The sequence below is a fragment of the Alexandromys fortis genome, unplaced genomic scaffold (genome assembly GCF_014885135.2).
Source record: "Alexandromys fortis isolate MF-2015 unplaced genomic scaffold, M_Fortis_MF-2015_v1.1 scaffold_84, whole genome shotgun sequence".
Taxonomy (NCBI): domain Eukaryota; kingdom Metazoa; phylum Chordata; class Mammalia; order Rodentia; family Cricetidae; genus Alexandromys; species Alexandromys fortis.
This window is the reverse complement of record NW_026068017.1, coordinates 8,014,705-8,034,567: the sequence shown is the minus strand read 5'-3', so window position 1 is coordinate 8,034,567 and position 19,863 is coordinate 8,014,705. Positions and strand designations below refer to the sequence as shown.

The 19,863-nt window shown below is 36.9% G+C and overlaps 1 protein-coding gene and 1 pseudogene across 3 annotated transcripts in view; one reads left to right on the top strand and one right to left on the bottom strand.

Moving 5' to 3' along the window:
• Positions 1-19,863, bottom strand: part of Map2k4 (mitogen-activated protein kinase kinase 4) — a 102,085-nt gene that overhangs the window by 54,139 nt on the left and 28,083 nt on the right. For all 3 annotated transcript variants that reach the window (XM_050162590.1, XM_050162591.1, XM_050162592.1), the window contains one exon: positions 11,549-11,651. In XM_050162590.1, coding sequence (XP_050018547.1) covers positions 11,549-11,651 — 103 coding nt within the window. Of the gene's footprint in view, positions 1-11,548; positions 11,652-19,863 lie in introns of those variants that run through there.
• Positions 5,162-6,175, top strand: LOC126513962 (THAP domain-containing protein 5-like; annotated as a pseudogene).

Genomic DNA, 19,863 nt, shown 5'->3' with positions numbered 1-19,863 from the left:
CTAACCGCACAATGCTTACTATTTTAAATTTTTCTGTATTAATAAAATAGATATCTTTTTTTTTTTTTTTTTTTTTGGTTTACTGTGACAGGGTCTCACTATGTAATTCTGGTTGTCCACTCATTACATGGACCAGGCTGACCTTGAACTCATCCACCTGCCTCTACCTCCCAAATGCTGGGATTAAAGGTGTGTACCACATCTGGCCAAAATGAATACTCTTACCTAAAGCATGTATTAATATTTTTAAAGATAGTATGTTCAACCTAAATGATAAGCATCTATATTAAAAATGTGATGTTTTTGTTGTTATTTATTGAGACAGGGCCTCGCTATGCTGTCCAGGTTGGCCTTTCTCTTGGGCACAAAGGAACTCCCACTTTGGTTTTTTTAATAGTTGGAACTGTATGTCCAAGACCATATCTGACTCACAAACACTCGTCTGAGAGCAGAGTAAAGAAATGTCTCCAGTGTTATCTAAATGCAGTCAACTACTCAGGCATACACTATACTTGGCATGACGCAACAAATGCTCATGCAGACTGAGTACCAGATAATACTTGATAACAACTTGATAAAAAATGTTACTCAGGCTTAATGCTCTTGCAGAGGGCCTGCGTTTAGCTCCCAACACCTACATCTGGTAGCAACGACCTGTAACTCTAGTTCTAGGGGATCCGATGTCCTCTTCTGGCCTCCACAGGCACCAGTACCCATATAGTGTACATACACTTACACAAGCATGCCTACATATATGCGCATAAAGCAAATAAATAAATTTTACACAAATAAATCCCTCTACAGTTGGATCCATCTACAGTTGGATCTGCCCAATGGTAGAAACTTTAAAAGCAGTTTTTAATGCCCTAGATAAAATTGCTAGTACTGCTATATAAATTTAGTAAATAAATCATTCTAGGTTTCTTTCAAATATCCTACCTAGTAAGGTAAACTGAATGAAAAAAACTGACATTTGTCACATACTTTTCTATTAGCATAAGAACTGAATTCAACCAACACTCATGTTCATATATTTATCACCAAATATCATGACTGTTGAAATGTATGCTTTGAGAAAAAGGACAGAAAACCACTTCTACTGTTGATTAAAAATAATCTAGCCATATAACTTTATTATTACTGTTTTGCTTCTTTACATTACAATACCATTTACATATAGTGAAACATCCAAATCATAACCATGCAGTACATTAAGTTTTAGCAAATTCATACACACTTAGGTATTCGAAGATTTAACAAAACATAAAGCCTGTTACCCTACATGGCTCCCAAGATAAGAACTATTCTGATCTTAACCACTATCATTGATTCAGCCTCGCCAACTCTGGAATTTCAGGCAGATGAACCAAATGGTGTGTGCTCTTAGCTTTGTCTTAGCACTTGGGGATTCACGTATGCTTATGTGGATCAGTAACTTTTATTGCATTCTAGTAACACAAAATTTATCCATTAATTTTCCCATTATTAGACATCTGTATTCTTTCTAGTTTTGGGAACCACAATGAACAGTTAGTATGAGTGTTCAAAACCAAATTTTAATAAAACATTTTCACCCTGAGCAACAAAACACAAGGCTAGGTCATGTTTAAATTCATAAGAAACTACAAAGGAGTTTCCTAAAGTAATTGAATCCTTTTCTATTCCCTCAACAATATGTAAGAATACTGATACCATCCTTTTATTTGGGCCATTCTGGCAACATCATTCTCATTTCAATATATCTCTTCTGATTACTAATGTATCTTCTCTTTCCATGCATTTATTACTTGTCCCTAAGGTTCTTTGTAAAATGTCCACATAAGCCTAAAATCCATTTTTTGAATGGGATCATTTGTTCTGAGTAATTCATTATATATCTGAAAGTTCTTTGTCAGGTAAATGCGGAGTATTTTCTCACTGTATGACTGGCCTATGTACTTTCCTAAGAAACTTCTAGTAAGCATAAACATTATCATCAGTGAAGTTCAATTTATCTTTGGTGGCAATTTACACTAAGCATTTTCCTTTGTGTGTCAATTAAGTCTTTGCCTGTGCAAGATAAATACATGAGGATGTTTTCCTTTATAAGTTAAATGGAATTGCTATTTTACCCTTTACGACAATGCTGTATCTCAAGCACATGGTGTGAATTAGGAATCGGGGTTCATTCTGTTATAGACCTCATCCCAGTGTGTTCCATCATCATAAAAAGCCTATCCTTTACCTGGAACTGTACAGGCATCTTGGACAAAAGTTAACAAATTGTGCATGTGTGCTCATGTGCTGAACTTCCTATTCCATTTTATTAATGTATTTGTCTAACTATAATACCATTCTTCTACAAAGCTTTAGTTATTGTGTCTTTATACTAAACCCTGAAATCAAGTAATTTACATCCTTCACCTTCATTACTTTTTATAAAAGTATTTTCAGTATTCTATATCCTTTATATTAACACATAAATTACATAATCGAAATGGCTGTGTGTGTGTGTGTGTGTGGTGTTAAGGTTGCTAAGTTATTCCTGAGTTGAATTAATAAATTAATATGATAAGAACAGATAGCCTAGTAATACAAGACTTCCCAATTCAGGAATACACCATTGTTTGTGTGCATGTGCAGTGTGTGTTAAGGTTTTAAAGGTGTTCCTGAGTTGAATTAATAAAAGAAAGTGATAAGAGACACATTAGTAATACTGTACTTTTCAACATAGGAATACATGTTTTTGTGTGCATATTTATGTGTGTGTACCTGTATATATGGCAGTGGGGGTGACAGAGGGCTTGACACATGCTAAGCAAGCACTCATTACTGAGCTACATACATGACTTGTCCAGAACAAAATATCCTGCCCATATATTCAAGTCCTTCTTTCTGTCAGTAATTAATGTACTAGAGAATTCTTAATGTATTTTCTTTAACTATATCAATAAATATTTTGTACATTTAAAGCCACTATAATCATTCTAAAATTTTACTTTTCAAATATCTATGTATACTAATAGGTGATCATGGAAAGAACTGATTTCATTACCCTGACCCCTTGCTAAAGTCACTTAATAATTTTGGTAATTTTTGTAGATTAAGATTTTCCTATATATGCAATCACAACATCTGTCTTTAAAAAAAAAAATAGTTTGCAATCCAATCTGTAAATCATTTTGTTCAAAGATCAGACACATAGCACTGAGTCTTTCATCACTAAATGTACCATAAGTACATTTCCTCAGAAGCTACAAATGAGCTTAATTAGTTTAATTAAATGTTTTTGATCGATTACTTTTTGCCTCTATTGAAATGCCCATATTTTTCTCCCTTGGTTTATTAATACAGTGAAATATAAGAATAATTTTCAAATATCCAATCAAGATGAATCCAATTTTGTGTTTATGAGTATTTAACTGTGTTTATTAACGTTGGAGTTCCATGGTCTCCTTTGCTATGTAATGTTCTTGTCTGGTTTCTATAGGTGTTATGTTGACTCCAAAGTTGAGCTAAAAATGTTCCTTATTCTGTTGTCTAAAAAGTTCTGTAAACTTAATACTATTTCTGCTTTTCTTTATTTTATGTATGTATGTATGTATGTATGTATGTATGTATGTATGTATGTATTTGCTGTTGTTTGTTTCTGCCAGGGCCTCACACTACATTAGGCAGGATCACTAACAGATATGATATTGAGTTGTGCCCCACACCTTTCCTTTTTTTTTTTTTTTTTTTTTTTATTTATCAATTATTTATACAGGGTTCTTACTGCATGTAAGCCTTCAGGCCAGAAGAGGGCACCAGATCTCATTACTGATGGTTGTGAGACACCATGTGGTTGCTGGGAATTGAACTCAGGACCTGTGGAAGAGCAGTCGATGCTCTTAACCTCTGAGCCATCTCTCCAGCCCCACTTTTTTTTTTTTTTTATTTGCTATCAGGAAAACCACCAAGGCCTCACCATTCCTTTTTGAGATGTTTAAAGTATAAATTTAACTTTTTACCAGATGAGGGGTTTCTTGAGTCAGTTTTGGTTATGTATGTCACAAACTAACTCAACTTGCTAAATTTGTTGAAATAAATTACTGTATTTCTATAATGATAGCCCCTCTTTCAATTTTTACAATGGTAGTTTGTCTCTTTTATTGGGAGAGGGCATCTTGTCCTCCCATGTGTCAAAGGAATATTTTAATGTCCTAGGCATTTATCACTGTTGTTAGTTTCCTTGTTTTAAGGTAGAGTCTAGTTATATAACCCATGCTGAGCTCTTGGGTTTTCCAGACTCCTACCTGCCATACAGAAAAAGGGTGTAAAGCACCTCACTTATTTACTTACTAGACTTTTAGGAACAACTTTCAAAATGGTTGAGTATTCTCTACTATTTACCTATTTCATGTCACCTAGAGTTCTGCTATTTTAATTATCTACTTTCTTCTAATTTATAACACTTGAATTCACTCTTTCCTAGCTCTTCAATGTTACTTATTAATTTCTAAAGAGACTTTGTGCCTTGCCTAGGCAGTGAGATGCTTAATAAAAATATCCTTAGGCTTCTTTTTCTGACTCTTTAGAATTTTCATAAATTTCTCAGATTGAGTTTAACTGATGCCCATTTCTGGGGGGCAAGGAGGGGTTGACTTAGAAAACATGTAGGGCCAGGCTTCATGGTATACACACAGAATCCATACATTTAGGGAGTTGAGGCAGGACTTTCAAGCCAGCCTGTGCTATACAGAATTTAAAATCATTCCTAAAGCTCTCTCTTAAACTCTCTACCATCACACACACACACACACACACACACACACACACACACACACACCCCACACAATTTTCAGAGATTAGTTTTCAATGGGAGCACATAATTCTTTCAATCAAAAGGTTTAATTTCAGTCTCCTCTAATGACAACTTCTAAATATACATGGAGTATCTTCCCTTTGCTCTTCTAACACTAGTGAACAGATGTTTGTGAGAATCGAGCTCACAATATAAAAGAAACTAGAAAAGGAGACAGCACTAGAGAAGAAGCAGTAGCTGCCCACAACCTTGGCAGCTGGGTCATCAGGTGTTTGTTATGCCTACTGCTCAGTGATATATTGCAAGAACCACGCTAATAATAAAGACTAGAATCTGAGGTTTGTTTTTTTTTTTTGTTAACTCTACATGATAAAAAAAAGACTTGAAAAGTGACTAAAGAATATGAGATGATACTCTTGGACTCCGAGGAAATATCAGTTACCATGTGGTGATCATTTTACTTCTGACTCAACTGATGTCGGATGGGGTATCCTTACTTAAAGCAAACTGCAATTCCAACAGTATTTTCTTTGCCTGAAGATTGTCAGATAAAAGACACTTCTTTTAAGAAATTAAATAAAATAAAATAAATTCCCAGAGGAGGAAACTGGGGGATGAGAAAGAAAGAAATATGCTGAAAGCTGGATCCAAAAAATCATTTACATCAAATGAAGCAAAAAAAACAGGTAATACAGGTGTACTACCTAAATATGTACAGTTACTTACTTGACTCAACTGCCCTAGGGAAGTCACCAGCTTTAACAGCATAGTATACAAAGTAATATATTAACTCTGAAACAAGATACTTTGGAAACACCAGTAAATCAAAATTTAGTTGCAGCTGAGTTTTGTGTAATCTAAGTTCTGCAACTGTCACTTTGACAACTTCAAATTCAGAAGATATCATTACTAATTATCTTGTTAATTTAAACTTTATAAGTAATTCTGTGGAAACAGTGTCAGGTCAGGAAAATTCATTCTTCTTCAGCACAGTTAATAATGAAACACAAATAAGAAATCTGGTTTTGCCATTTTTATACCCACAGAAAAGTTAAAAGATGCAGTTAATTCTGCCACACCAACCCCAAAGCAAGCCATGAAAATGGAAGTACTGACTTAGATTCCTTAAATAAGAATGTAGACTGCAGTGCAGAAGTTTTACAAATTGAACATTCACACTACATGGAAGGCATAAATAAAGAACATCTTTGGAAAGTCTCTAACCTACACTCAAAAGTCACTCTTTTTCAGCTACAAGAACAATAATCTCTAGCAAGATTGAAAACTTTGAAAGCTTTTATATGCCAACTATGGCAGGAGAACTGGCTATCTAAAGAAAATGTCAAGATAATCGAGAACCCCTTCACAACATACAAAGTCACTGTTATATAAATAAGTTTTGAAAGTTATGAATTTTGTATAAGCTTTTTCCAGTTAAATCAAAAGTGAACTTTGTCCTGTAGATAAAGTTCTTAATGAAGCTATGGAAATGTCCTAATATTACAAACAACATCCTGTTCTTATAATGCTCATTATAATAGGGGAAACTAGAAGAGGTGTTTGACTAAAGAAATGGTTTATTTTTATTACTTGATAAAGTTAAAACAGTGAGATTTATTTATAAAAATAACTTAACAAAAATATAGTCAAAACTGCCCAGACTGCATCAATCCTGGTTCTGCCACTGGCATATGATTTGAACAAGCTAGTAACTTGACTCTAAGAGGGCTGGGAATGTGTAGCTTGAGGAGAGAACTTGCTGGCTTATGCAAGGCCTTAGAGCTCAGTCTAAGTACTGTGGGGGGGGGGGGGGGAACGAGGATACTCAGTCCCTAATCTGTAAAATAAGGGCACTTATTGTATCATTAATAGTCTATTTCTTGGTAGTTCCTTCCATTTCTATGAAGATACTTTGTTCAGAAAAGATTTTCTATAAGATGATATACACTTATAGTAGAAGTTGTCTAGAATATTAACTATTACCTTATCCTCAATATTCATTGTGCTGTATAACCCTTTGGCTTTAATTATATACCTATAATGTAAAGGAAAATATCACCATTAGTATTCCATTTCAGTTGAACTCCGCTGTCAGGAAACATGTTTTAAACTTGTAAGAGAAGATATATATCGTGTGTGTGTGTGTGTGTGTGTGTGTGTGTGTATCATTGTAATTGTCATCTAAGTGCCTGAACATCATATATTTGTAAAACTATATTTATAAACCAAAAGTTTAATCTTAAAAATATTTAAAAATCATAGTTTTATATCTATTTCTTAATAGGTATGATTTTTTGAAATGTGTTTCTATTGTTTTTACATCTAAAATGACAGTGTAACCCTTAGTATTATAATTTCCCTTCTATGTAAAGCTTATAGGGAAGAATTATAATTAAGTAGTTGAGAAGTTTATCCAAAGAGAACTGATAATGATATAAATAAAAATACTATTTGTATCCATACTGGATTTAAGAGAAATCAATTTAAAACTAAAGATTATGGATATAGCCACACATGAGGAAGAGGTGGCAAGTTCCCTGAGAACTGCCAACAAAACAACTGGATGTGTTACTGCCTGTGGTACTGAGCATGGTCCTACTGATCTTATTCTTACTTTGATTTTTGAGTTTTTGTTTTTGTTGTTGTTTTTAAATGAAAAAAAAAAAAAACCCTCTAAAAGGAGGTCCTGAGCTCTATAATATAAAAAAGATATCTAGGGACCTAGAAAATAGGAGATACTCAATAAACATTACCTGCTCTGGATCACAATAACTATTTTGTAACGGATAGTAGTTATTTTAACTATATTATCACTTTGTTTCTTCAGGAAAATAAAACTTATTGGTATTATTTAACTGTGTTAGCTAGTGTAAAACTATATTATTGCTTTATTAGGTGACTATAAAGGAAAACACCTGAAATTAGTATTCCCGTGTTACATTTTGCTAATAAACAATTTAAAATAGGTCAAACAAATGGGGGGGGGGAACTTTACATAGAAGTGAAGATCATTCTAATTTCCTATTTTTTAATTATAATTGTTTTCAGGAATAATGTATATATCTAGCTGTGTTTCTTTAAACTTAATAGACCAAAAGAAGTACTTAAGGTATTTTCTTGATTTGGGCCTATCAACTGAGAATCTTCTCAATCTAACCTAATTAATCTCTAAAGTTTTATCTACAGATTCTGACCTGCTTCATTTTTTATTTGAACTTTAACAAGAGTCTTTTACTTAATCCTATACATATTGTTAACTTCCCAATGTATATAAACCATTGAACTAACACTGTCATTCGCCAACCACAGTTTTCAAGCTCAGAAATTTTAAGTTAATTTCTAGTATCTACAAAAATAAAAACAAAATGTTACCTAAAGAAAAGATAGTAACAATACTAGGAAGATCAAAGTAAAGGAGTAAGCTGTAACTGAATTTGCAAGGCAGAAAAAATGGAAATGAAGAATAGCCTACAACAGAGGATTCACTGGATGGATGGATGGATGGATGGATGGATGGATGGATGGATGGATGAAAGAATGGTTTTTACTACAGAAGATCAAACACAAGAAGCATCAGTGAAGATACAGGATAGGGTCAATCCTAGAACCTATTTAAACCCACAGGACATAAGAAGTCACCGATCCTTAGATGATGCCAAGCAAACTTAATCTAATGTTGTTTACTCTGGAGTGACTGTACCAAAGGCGCAAGCACAGGAAAAAAAAAAAAAAAAAAACAGTAAAATCTGTAATAGAGAAAGCTTATCTCTTTTCCTAGTTTAATCCCAAACTGCAGCAAGCAGCCCCATGTATAAACCTTCCCTCCACAACAGGATCTACTCTCTGCCTATTAAAAGGGGAGAAGGAGACAGAGACAGAGGAGGCAGAGATGAGAGCTATCCTGGCGCTACTTGAGGAATGAGGGAGAGCCCTCTCCCGTCTCCAGCTAAAAAGCTCTTTTCTTTTAGCCTGTCAACTTTGGACACTAAGTGAAGAAAGCACCTTCCACAGAACTTCATTCTCTCTGCCCTCCCACCAAACTCTTCACGTTTCCCACTCTGTCCCTCAGTTCATCAGATGAAATAATGAACATTAGTATTCCAAGTCAAGCTTGAACTGCATACCAGAGTCAAGCCAGAGACAGTGATAGTGCTGAGTAGAAGCCAGTATTTAGCTTCCACCTACTGTTCTTATCTACAGAAAAAGTTAAAGACCAACGTTTCCCAGGTATGCTGCCCTACGCCTATAATTTCAGCAGTCAGAAAGCTTAAGCAGGAGGAATGCTGTGTGTTAGAGGCCAGTCTGGACTGCAGGGCCTCTCTCAGAAAGCTAAAGAAGATAAAAGTTCCCACCCTTCACCCAACAGTAAGTGCTCTTCTCATTATAGCTTTCCTGAGAGCGCGCACTACAGAGTTCAGAGCGCTGGTGATTGACATAGGACTTTAAAATGGAATCTCTGTTCCAATAGGTCAAACAAAGGTAAACAAGGCCTTGGTCTCATCAAAGGCCCTAAATTGTAGTTCCCAATGCTTAAGCCCCAAACATATCAACACTCATTTATTTTCAGGTTACTCTAAATATATATTGTGTGCATGAGGAAGGGAGTCCTTGCATCTGTGTGGGGGGTGGGGGAGAGGTGCAAGTGTTTGGGTGTGTCTCACCTGCATGTTATGTTTGTGTAACCAGTACTCAAGAGGCCAGAAGAGGGCGTCTTATTCCAGGAAACTGGAGTTACAGGCGATTGTGAAACACCATGAGGATGGTGGGAATTAAGCCTGATTACTCTGAGTGACCCATTCTCTTAAGAGTCAAACCATCTCTTTAGCCCATTTCCAAGTTAACTTCTAAACTTGTTTTTTCTTGTTGAATAACTGTGGTGTGTTGTAGCAATAACTGTCCTGTGCACACATATTTAAACAATTTCGTTCAGAAGGCATCAACCATTACCACAATAAAGTTATAGAACATAACATTAGAATATCTACTTCTCAAGTTTACATAGCAAATATGATTTTAGCACAAGTCTGACACATTTATAAGAATAGCCCTGGGGTGTGAGGAAGACAGTGTCTGGTATAATGCAAATCTGACAGAAATATAGAAAGGGGTCATAAATTTTTTGTTTAATCTATTTTTCTTTACATTCTGGTTTAAACAACTTAGTTTTTCATTTTAGAAGCCAAATGGCAAAACATTAACAGCTGTTAAGTGTAGAAGAGTCTCTATTATATGACTAATTTTTCACATGCTAGAAATATTGATAGTTTTAATCAATGGTAATTAAAGCCTGGTATTTCCTAATGAGATGATTTCTTTATCCTCCATGGACTCAAATGGAAAGAGGAAAGAAAGCAAAGGAAGACTGGAGGGATACTCTCCTTTCTTACCCTTCAAGCATGTGTCCAGCTGGCAACCACAGTAATAAAGTGAACTACGTTTATGGGTGCATTCTAGACTTGTTTTCACCAAATGGTAAAAAATGTGGAAGGAGCATTGTTTGCTGCTGGAGCTTTGACTGTTAGGTACTGGGTTTCCTTGCTCAATATAAGTCCCACATGATGTTTCAAAACAATAAGACTGAGACTCTAGGTAAGCTCTTAAAGAGAAAATCATGAGTGGATAGCTTTCTCAGACAGATAAGCTATCCTTCAATCTAAGGTGAATGGTGAAACCTTTAATATAAACACACAGTCTGCCAGGCTGTGGTGGTTCGCCTTTAATCCCAGCACTTGGGAGGCAGAGGCAGGTGGATCTCTGTGAGTTCAAGGCCAGCCTGGTCTACAAGAGCTAGTTCCAAAATAGCCAGGGCTGTTACACAGAGAAATCCTGTCTCAAAAACAAACAAACAAACAAACAAACAAACAAACCCACAGTCCTCACTTGTCAATATTACTACAGCAAAAATAAAGTATTTCAGTCACACCTCTTAAAGGACACTGCACCCACTTGTTACTGTTTGCAAATACAAGGTGTGCCTAACTTCAGAAGAGAACCAATAACTGTGCCTTTTTGAGACTATATATATCTGAAGTCCAATAAAGCCTGAATCCAGACATTAATAAATTATTTTTAAAACATGATACTCTGTTGCCAGCTTTTAAACTATAACTCTCACCACCTGTTCTCTGTCTCAATACTAGGCCTAAATGAAAACACAAATGGATACATGTAAAGCCTCTGGCTGTCATGCTCAGGAAGGTTTGGGGGAAAAGATTTCTATTTAATACACCACATCACTTAGACTGAAGATTTTGGTAAATTATGATTTCTAAAGTTATTACTTAAAATTAACTAACATGTTCCCAGTATTTTCAGTAGGATACATTATCATTTCTATCTTTTTAAGATGTTAACTAATAAAAGGTTACACCAACATCTATACACTAACTGGAACCAACTTTGATTTACATGCATCTTCTAGAAACAAGAATCAATGTTTCCACTAAGTGAACAGTGGAAAATGACACTGAGAAGACAGCTATATTCTTAAATACAACCTGTACTTTAACTGAAAGTCCAAAGCTTATTAAGGGGTACTTAGAAAGATATATGGAAGCCTGTGTCTTTGGCAGTGTTTTCCAAAGTAAATATTTAAAAAGGAAAATTGTGTTCATCAACTTAAGACTACAGAAATCAGTAACTTTCTATTTAAGTTCAAAGAGTGTAACATTTCAAATCATTGTAAGGAAACAGAAACAGCAGTCCTGGTTTGCATTAAGTGCAACATCAGGAAAGCTCTGCCCTTAGTCCCTTGAGAGTACTCACATGTGTGGGTTCTGGACTCCAGTAGTGTTAGGATGGAGAGTAAACCGTGCTGTTGATTTGACAGGTGGATTGGCAAAATTCAACTTCAGTGCTTTGCGCTTACCTGAGAAATGACAAATACGAAGTAAAAATTTCAACTAATCACAAATACATGCAATTTTTGTTATTAAATTTAATTACTTTTTTAACATTCAAGAATTATAAAACAGCATTACTTTGCAGGCATGAGAAATTCAGTGAAAGGCAGAGAAACTTGCTTTAATAAATCAGTCAATATAGAACAATAATTGAAAAGGCAACAAGTATCTTACAATGAAAACAAAGTAAACAAAAGGTATCTTATGCCCACTCCCACAAATCACTCTCTGTGATACAAGGCATAGATGCTCAGTGTCCAGAAGTCTAATTCTTGGCAGGAATAGTCAAGTCCCAGTGGTAAGCTCAAACACTGCAGTGCTAGAAGTCAAAATGCCTTCAGTTAGTCCCCATTCCTTCAGAGCATTGCAAATGCTGGGGGGTGGGGGAGATGTGAAACATTCTGAAGCTGTGATAGTGGAAATCATCACAGCATGGTCGATTTCAAGCTAACAACACAGGTACCTCAATAATTACTTCCTGGAAGCAATTTCTTTGGTCTTAAAAGCAGGGAAGTATCAGCTTTTTTTTTTTTTTTGGATTTTCGAGACAGTTTCGAGATTAAAGGCGTGCGCCAACACCACCCGGCTACATTTTTTATACCTTTATCAGAAACAGAATATAATGGCAATTTCCAAGATCAATACAGTTGTAGTTTCCAGGAAACAATGATGTTTGCAAGCTATACAGGGCACACCATTTTAATAGATGATCTCAAAATTTCACTCAGGCCATGGTACTACTTCAACATGCTTTCCTTGCTAGCCATATTTCCTTCTGGGCCAATAAACCACATAGAATCACACTTCTTTAGGATTTCTACAGATGTTCTGTAACAGAACAGGGTTTTCACTCATTCTGGTTTCATGTTCATTTTAGGGATATTTTCTCTGGTACTCCTGTCTCCAGAGTGTTTTATGCACACATCTAGCTACTCAGCCAATCTCTACAATCAACACATTCCCACCTCAGTAAATTTTAAAGGTTTACCAGAGCATACCAACTGCAGATACAAAGACTGGAGAGGGGAACAAGGGGTGTCAGACTGAGAGGATGGGCAGTCCTAGAGCAGCTGTGAGGGATAGGCCTCTCTAGAAGTGGGAGGACCTTGGACTTCCTGCAGGGCAGGGAATCTGAACTGCTCTTCATTCTCGAGAGGGAGGGGGAATGGAATGGGGGGGAGGGGGAGAGGGGCAGGGGAGTAGGGGGAGCGGGCGCTGTGTGCAAGGAGGGGGAGGGAAATTGGAAGCGGGGAGGAGGCGGAAAAAATAATAAAATAAAATTTATTCTAAAAAAAATGAAAAAAAAAACACACACACACAAAAGAAAGATACTAGGCACAGCCGCTTCAGGAATAAGAATGGTACAGGAGTTTTCCATATGATTTGCTGTGTCCGGTATCAAAACTTTAATTTCAAACCACTACTTTCATCTGACTCACTAGGGACATTCAAACTACATGTAAAAGTGATCTGCGTACAAAAACAGAATTAATTTTAAAAGTATATATTACTAAGGAGTTGAGGAACAAAACTTTTTTTGTTGTTTGTTTTTGATACAGGGTTTCATGTAGCCCACCTGGCCTCAAAGTCGTCATGTAGTTGAGTAATGAGTTTGATCTATTAATTCTCCCGTCTCTACCTCCTGAGTGTAAGTACTAGGATTATAGACATGCATTACCATTTCTAGTTTAAAACTCTTAAAATTAAAACCAAAACTAGGAAAAATCACCTGGACAAAGCAGCAGGCTAAAAATTGGGAAAAGTTTTTACCAGCTACCAATCTGATAGAGGGCTAATATCCAAAATATATAAATAACACAAAAAACTGGACATAAAAAAAACATAATTCCATTAAAAATGGAGTACAAATCTAAACAGAATTCTCAAACGAAGAAACTCAAATGGTTGAGAAGCACTTTACGAAAAAGTTCACATCTGTCATCAGGAAAATGCAAACCAAAACTACTTTGAGATTTCATCTTATATCAGTCAGAACGGCCAACACCAATATAATAAAAGACAGCTCATGCTGGTGAGGATATGAAGTACAGAACGCCCCATTGTTGTTGAGAGCATATAGTAACTATGGAAATAAGTTTAGTGGTTATTCAAAAAGACAGAACTCAATTTATCTCAATTTCTAGCCATACCACTCTTGGGCATATACTCAAAGAATGCTTCATCCTATTAAAGACACTTGCTCAACTATGTTCATTGTTGCTCTATTCATAACAGACAGAAATTGGAAACAACCTAGATGTCTGTCAATAGATGAATGGATAAAAGAAAAATGTGGTACATTTACACAATAGAGTATTACTCAGCCATTAAAAAAATAAAATCATGAAATTTGCAGGTAAATGGATGGAACTAGGAAAAAATCATCGTGAATAAGGTAACTCAGACCCAGAAAGACAATATGGTGTGTATTCACTTATATGTGGATGCTAGCTGTTACATCATTGCTACACAAGCTATAATCCATAGAACCACAGATAGAGAGTAAGGGACTGGAGAGCTGGGGATGAAATCTCCCTAGGAAGGTAAATAGAATATAGTTATGGATGGATGAGGAGGAGGGAGGACTGGAATGGGAGGACCAAACGGGAAGGGGAATAGAAAAGGGGGAAAAGGAAGGGAGTGTGGGGAGAGACTAAAACCAAGGGCCATTTGTAGGGTTATATGGAAACCTAATAAAGTACAAGTTTCTTATAATATATACATATATGAAGGTACTCTAAATGCAAAGACCATATAACAGGGGAGAGAGAACCCCAACTGGACACCTCTCATTACCGGGAATGGGTTACAGCTAATCAAATTCTTGGTCAAAAGGGCCCCCATAGGAATCCCTGAGCAACCCAGGCTATTGCCAAGGCTACTAATGTCTCTCCACAAACTGACAGTAAGTCCCTATGGCTGAAGACAACCTACACACTCAGTGAACTCAGAGAAGTTAAGCTGGTGTTCACCGAGATCTTCACCCCTATTTGTGGTACTGGAAGGTACTCTCATGCTAACAAAAGAGAAAGGTAAATACCAACCAGGTTACAAACCTCAATCTACAGGACTGACCCACTTGTAAGATATGCTGGAGCAATAGTGGCACAAAGCTTGTGGGAGTGACCAACCAATACCTGCTTTGAGTTAAGACCCATTCCACGAGATAGAATGCATACCCAATGCTACCTGGGTGGCACTGATCTCTGCCTTGCTCAGCCAATATCAGATAAGCTTCCTCCTGCAACAGATGAGAACAGAGACCCACAGCCAGACAATATGCAGAAAGTGAGAGACCTTGGAACACTGAGCCCTAATAAGGAGGGTTCTATCAAATTCTTCCTCACAGGAACCAGAAAACTCTGTGGCAGAGGAGGCAGAAAGAGTGTAAAAGCCAGAGGTGATGGTAGATACCGAGAATCAAGGCCTTCTCGTCACAACAGGGCTGGCACACATTTGAACTCACAGAGACTGTGACAACATGCACAGGGCCAGCAGGGGATCTACACCAGATGGTATCCTAGAGCTGAAAGAAGTTATCGCCAACTGATAGTCACTAGAAAATGAAGTTAATTTTCTCTAATAGTCTCAGCGGGGAAACTACTTTTAAAGGTAGGCCCCATGCCCAGCAGTAGATGACCCACACAAAATAAATTCAAAGGCATCTTTGGAGGTTGTCTCATAATGTTAAGTCAGGGAGGGTTTTATTTTGTTGTTGTTTGTGTTTTTTTTAAGCTAACAGGTTCTTAGTGTGTATCTTAGAGTTTCCAGTTTGGGAGTTTTAAGAGTGTGTGAACATGTGTGTCTCTACATCTATATGTGTTTCTTGTGCTTTCTCTTTGGTTCTTTTTCTTCTTTGGTTGTTGTATCATAGCCCAATTTGCTTATTTTTAATTATCATTGTATTGTGTTGTATTATTATTTCTTATTGTTTGTTTTCTAAGGAGAGACATAAAGGCCATGAATAATCTAGATGGAAGAGGAGATAGGGAGAAACTGGAATAGGGGGAGAGGAAATTGTAATCAGAAAATATTGCATGAAAAAAAAAACACATTTTCTAAAGAAAATTTTAAAAATTCAATAAAATCAATTAAAATTCTTTTTTGGAGGTGTGCGGTAAAAAGGGGGACAGTGACAAAGTAAATCCAGCCAAACTGGAGCCTATTATAGACCAGGTTAGCCTCAAACTGACAATGATCCTCTCCTACTGCTGCCTTTTGTGTGCTGGGATTACAGGTGTCACCTCCACATGTGTCACCTCCACATGTGACACAGCTAGGCAATCTTTAACACTTAGAAACAAAGCAAGAAGCAAGCTAGTTGGGTATGGTGGCTCGTACCAGCACAGAGGAAGCTGAGGCAAGGGAATTACCACAAGCATGAGGCCAAGCTGGTCAACACAAGCAGGTTCAAGGCTGCCAGCGCTACACTGTGAGTCTCTCTCTCTCTCAAGCAAAACAAAACAAATTTGACAAAGAACAGTAATATAAGTAAGAAGAACTCTATGAAGTGCTAACACCAGAAACATTCAAGATGTTTTATTTACTAAAGTGGCCCAGTCTAGAGGGTTTGTTCTAAGTACAAGCTTGGCTAAACAACAAGTTGGTCAGGGTGGCTGGGTAAAAGAACCAAAAACAACAAATTCCTTTGAAAAAGCAAACTGACAGAATTCAGTAATATAAAAAAAAATTTTTAATGAAATGTTCCTTTCTTCCTGAAAATCTGTTCTTGTGATACTCAAAGGCAAGGGATTTGCCCTGATGGGATTCACTGTGTTAATTTTCTAAACAGTTCCTTCTACTTTGTGTTCTGTGAATGGAAATGTTGTTCATGCCACCCTCTCACCACTGAACTGTGGAGTCAGGTCATTTGTCTTCCAGTTTCTAGGTTCACAAACAAAAATTATTGAGCCACAATGGACAATAGACTGAGTTTCACCATTGACTGAAATGATTCTGATGATTGTGTTGATGTTGTAACGTGATAATACTCTGGGGATGGTGAGGTAAAATAAATGTATTTTGTACATTAAGTTATATATGACTAATACAGGATCAGATTGTAGTGGGCTGAATGGTGACCCCCAAAGATACCAAGGACCTATGAATGTTGCATATATAGCAAGGATAGCAGAGAAGATTAAAGACGAGCAAGCATGTATCTTAATGAGCTAAAACCCAACAAAGTCACCAAGTTAAAAGCTGAACACTATTTGTCACATGTGCTTAAAAACAACTAACACACATGCAAGATCTCTATCTCTCTAGATGAAGAAAAACTGACAAAAGACGTAGATCACACATGAGTCAAAGAGAACAAAGAACTGTTATGAAAGCAAAACACTAAACGACTTTCTCAATTTGTGGGTGATGGGCCAGTAACAGACAACCTCTGCAGGGAATACTGAAGCATGCTTCTACAATGAAAGCTCACTTGAGCTATCTTCTTGAAGATAAAGATATTTAAAAGCACACAGAAAAGAGGAATTCTTTTTCAGCACTGTCTCTTAACAAAAATCAAATTGAAGGAAAGGAGTTTTAAGGGCAATTTATACTTAAAAAACAAATGCACATAGTTTAACACAATGAGATTTATTTATATAAGTTAGATTTAAACATGTTCTACACTCAATCTGTAAATAAGTATATATTCCAACCATTCGCTAACAAATATATGAAAGACCTATAAGTTTTCAGTCTCTCCAGATGCAAATGTCTTAACAAGAAAACTAAGTAAGACCCAATTATCCTGCCAATTCTCATGAAGACACCTTAACCCTACAACGATTAGCTAATGATGAATTTGAAACTAAATATCTTGAGAAGGAAGGCCCCATGCTGATGAGACTAAGGTAGGGGAAGAAAGGGGTGGCCTCCTTTCAAACACCACAGGTACCAGGTTTTCTTTCAAAACATACTCTTCCCTCATCCATCAGTGCTGTCTCCTCCTTTCCTCAAGTGTCCCAAAAGACCCAGCGGATCGTGCACAGCTGCATGTATTCAGGCATTTCTTATTGAAGGGTTGGTGTTGACTATGGAACCTGAGGCTTCTTGCACACTAAGCACCCACTCTGACACTGAGCTATAGCCTCAGTTATTTGTAATCACTAAAAACTCAAACACACATAACATTACTAAGGATTTTTTTTTTAATTAAAAGAAAGAGAGGGAAAGGGAGAGGAGAAGAGACCTGAAATGATGTTTCACTAGCAGTAAACAACTGGTGTTATAAAAAGCCTATGAGGCCGGGCAATGGTGGCGCACACCTTTAATCCCAACACTCAGAAGGCAGAGGCAGGTGGATCTCTGTGAGCTTGAGGCCAGATCTACAAGAGCTAGTTCCAGGACAGGCTCCAAAAGCCACAGAGAAACCCTGCCTCAAAAAACCAATAAATAAATAAATGGAATAAAAAGCCTATGAAAGGCTGGAGAGATGGCTCAGGAGTTAAGAGCACTAGCTGCTCTTCCAGAGGACCTAGGTTCAATTCCCAGCACCCACATGGGAACTCACAACTGTCTGTAACTAACTCCAGTTCCCAGGGATCTGACACCCTCACACAAGCATACATGCAGGAAAAACACTAACACACATAAAATAAAAATAAATTATATTTTTAAAAAGACCGTGAAAGACTTCAAAGACAGCAAGAGCTATAAAATAGAACTTAACAAATTGATTAAAAAACATATATTTGTGGCAACACCCTTTTGGTCACATAGTAAGGAGCCAGCAGGGATAGATCTTCCCCTTAACTATGACAGCAGAAACTAGGCAGCATATAATACTTAAATCATAGGAGTTTCCTATGAAAAGATCAGTGCCAGGAGAGGAAAATGTTTCCAGTGTTTACTGATCTGGGAACAAACATGACACACACAGCCCCAGATAACTCCACTTCAGATGCTCAAGTAACTGGAGTAGAAATATGAGTATACATTGCACTTGATGATTTTGCTGTATGCATAGGCCAGTGTTTGCATTTTCCAAGAACTGCACCGGATCACCCATCACCCCTGTTGCAAACACTGCCTAACTTGGCTTGGAGAAAATGAGAACATTTTGTTAATACTAGAAAAATTAAAATCAGGCCTGGCCCACCAGCTGACCTGGGCTGTTTGGCAGCCTACTACCCAAGGCTAAAGGAAGCAGCCTCTTGTCACCACTCTCAGAGTTCTGCTGTCTAATTTGTCTGAAGAGAACACCCCATACCAGCCAAAATGGGCTTTCACTTCACCTACACACAATGTTCTTCTCAAAGTTCCCTTAAGAAAGAAAAGGCACTGTCAAGTATGGGGCCATCAAGGTAACTAAGAACCATAAATCTGAAAATTGGGGCTCCAGGAGGCATTAGGGAGGGAGGAAGTCAGTACAATTAAAATACACAGTAGGTATATTATATGTACATATGAAATTCCCAAAGAATAAAAAATATATTTAAAAATATTCAATGATTCTGAAGATCAAGATTTACCCAAGTGGATCCACAGAGAAACAGAAATGCCCTTCCCTGTATTTCTGATTAACTAGCAGAATACTGAAGGTGAAGGGAAATATACCCACCTTTACTTAGCTCTCAGCAGGAAGAAAATAATCCTAAATATTCTCCCTGAACTAACTGCTCGAGCAACACAAACCTTTAATACCATGTTCCCAATCAGCTTCTCCTACCTCACAGTTTGGCTCTCCTTCAAAGACTCCAATGAAGGAGCTGACAGTCTTCTACTCATGTTCTGTATCTATGGTCATGGTAATCCAAAAACTGAAAACAGCTCTCACTCACCTTCTACAGATGAGGAAAACACTCTTTTCCTCATGATTCATTGAGAATCAGCATTATGTACAGTTACAAAGTCATCAAAACTGGCTCAATTGGAAAAGTACTTGCTATAGATACAAACAGACCAGAGTTCAGATCTCCAAAACTCACACAAAAAGCCAAGTGCAGAGGTACCATACTATACCCCAGGATTCCTGGGCTTACTGGGTTAGCCAGTCAGTGAACTCCAGTTTCAGGAAGAAATTCTGTCTCAAAAACTAAGGTAGGGAGTATATAAGGAGCACATTTAATATCAACTGCAACATCCATTTGCCTCTACAAATGTATACACAGGGCTGTGCACCAGCACAGATGCATGCATACATCATCGTCGAGCTTGTTCCCAGGGAGACTCTATGCT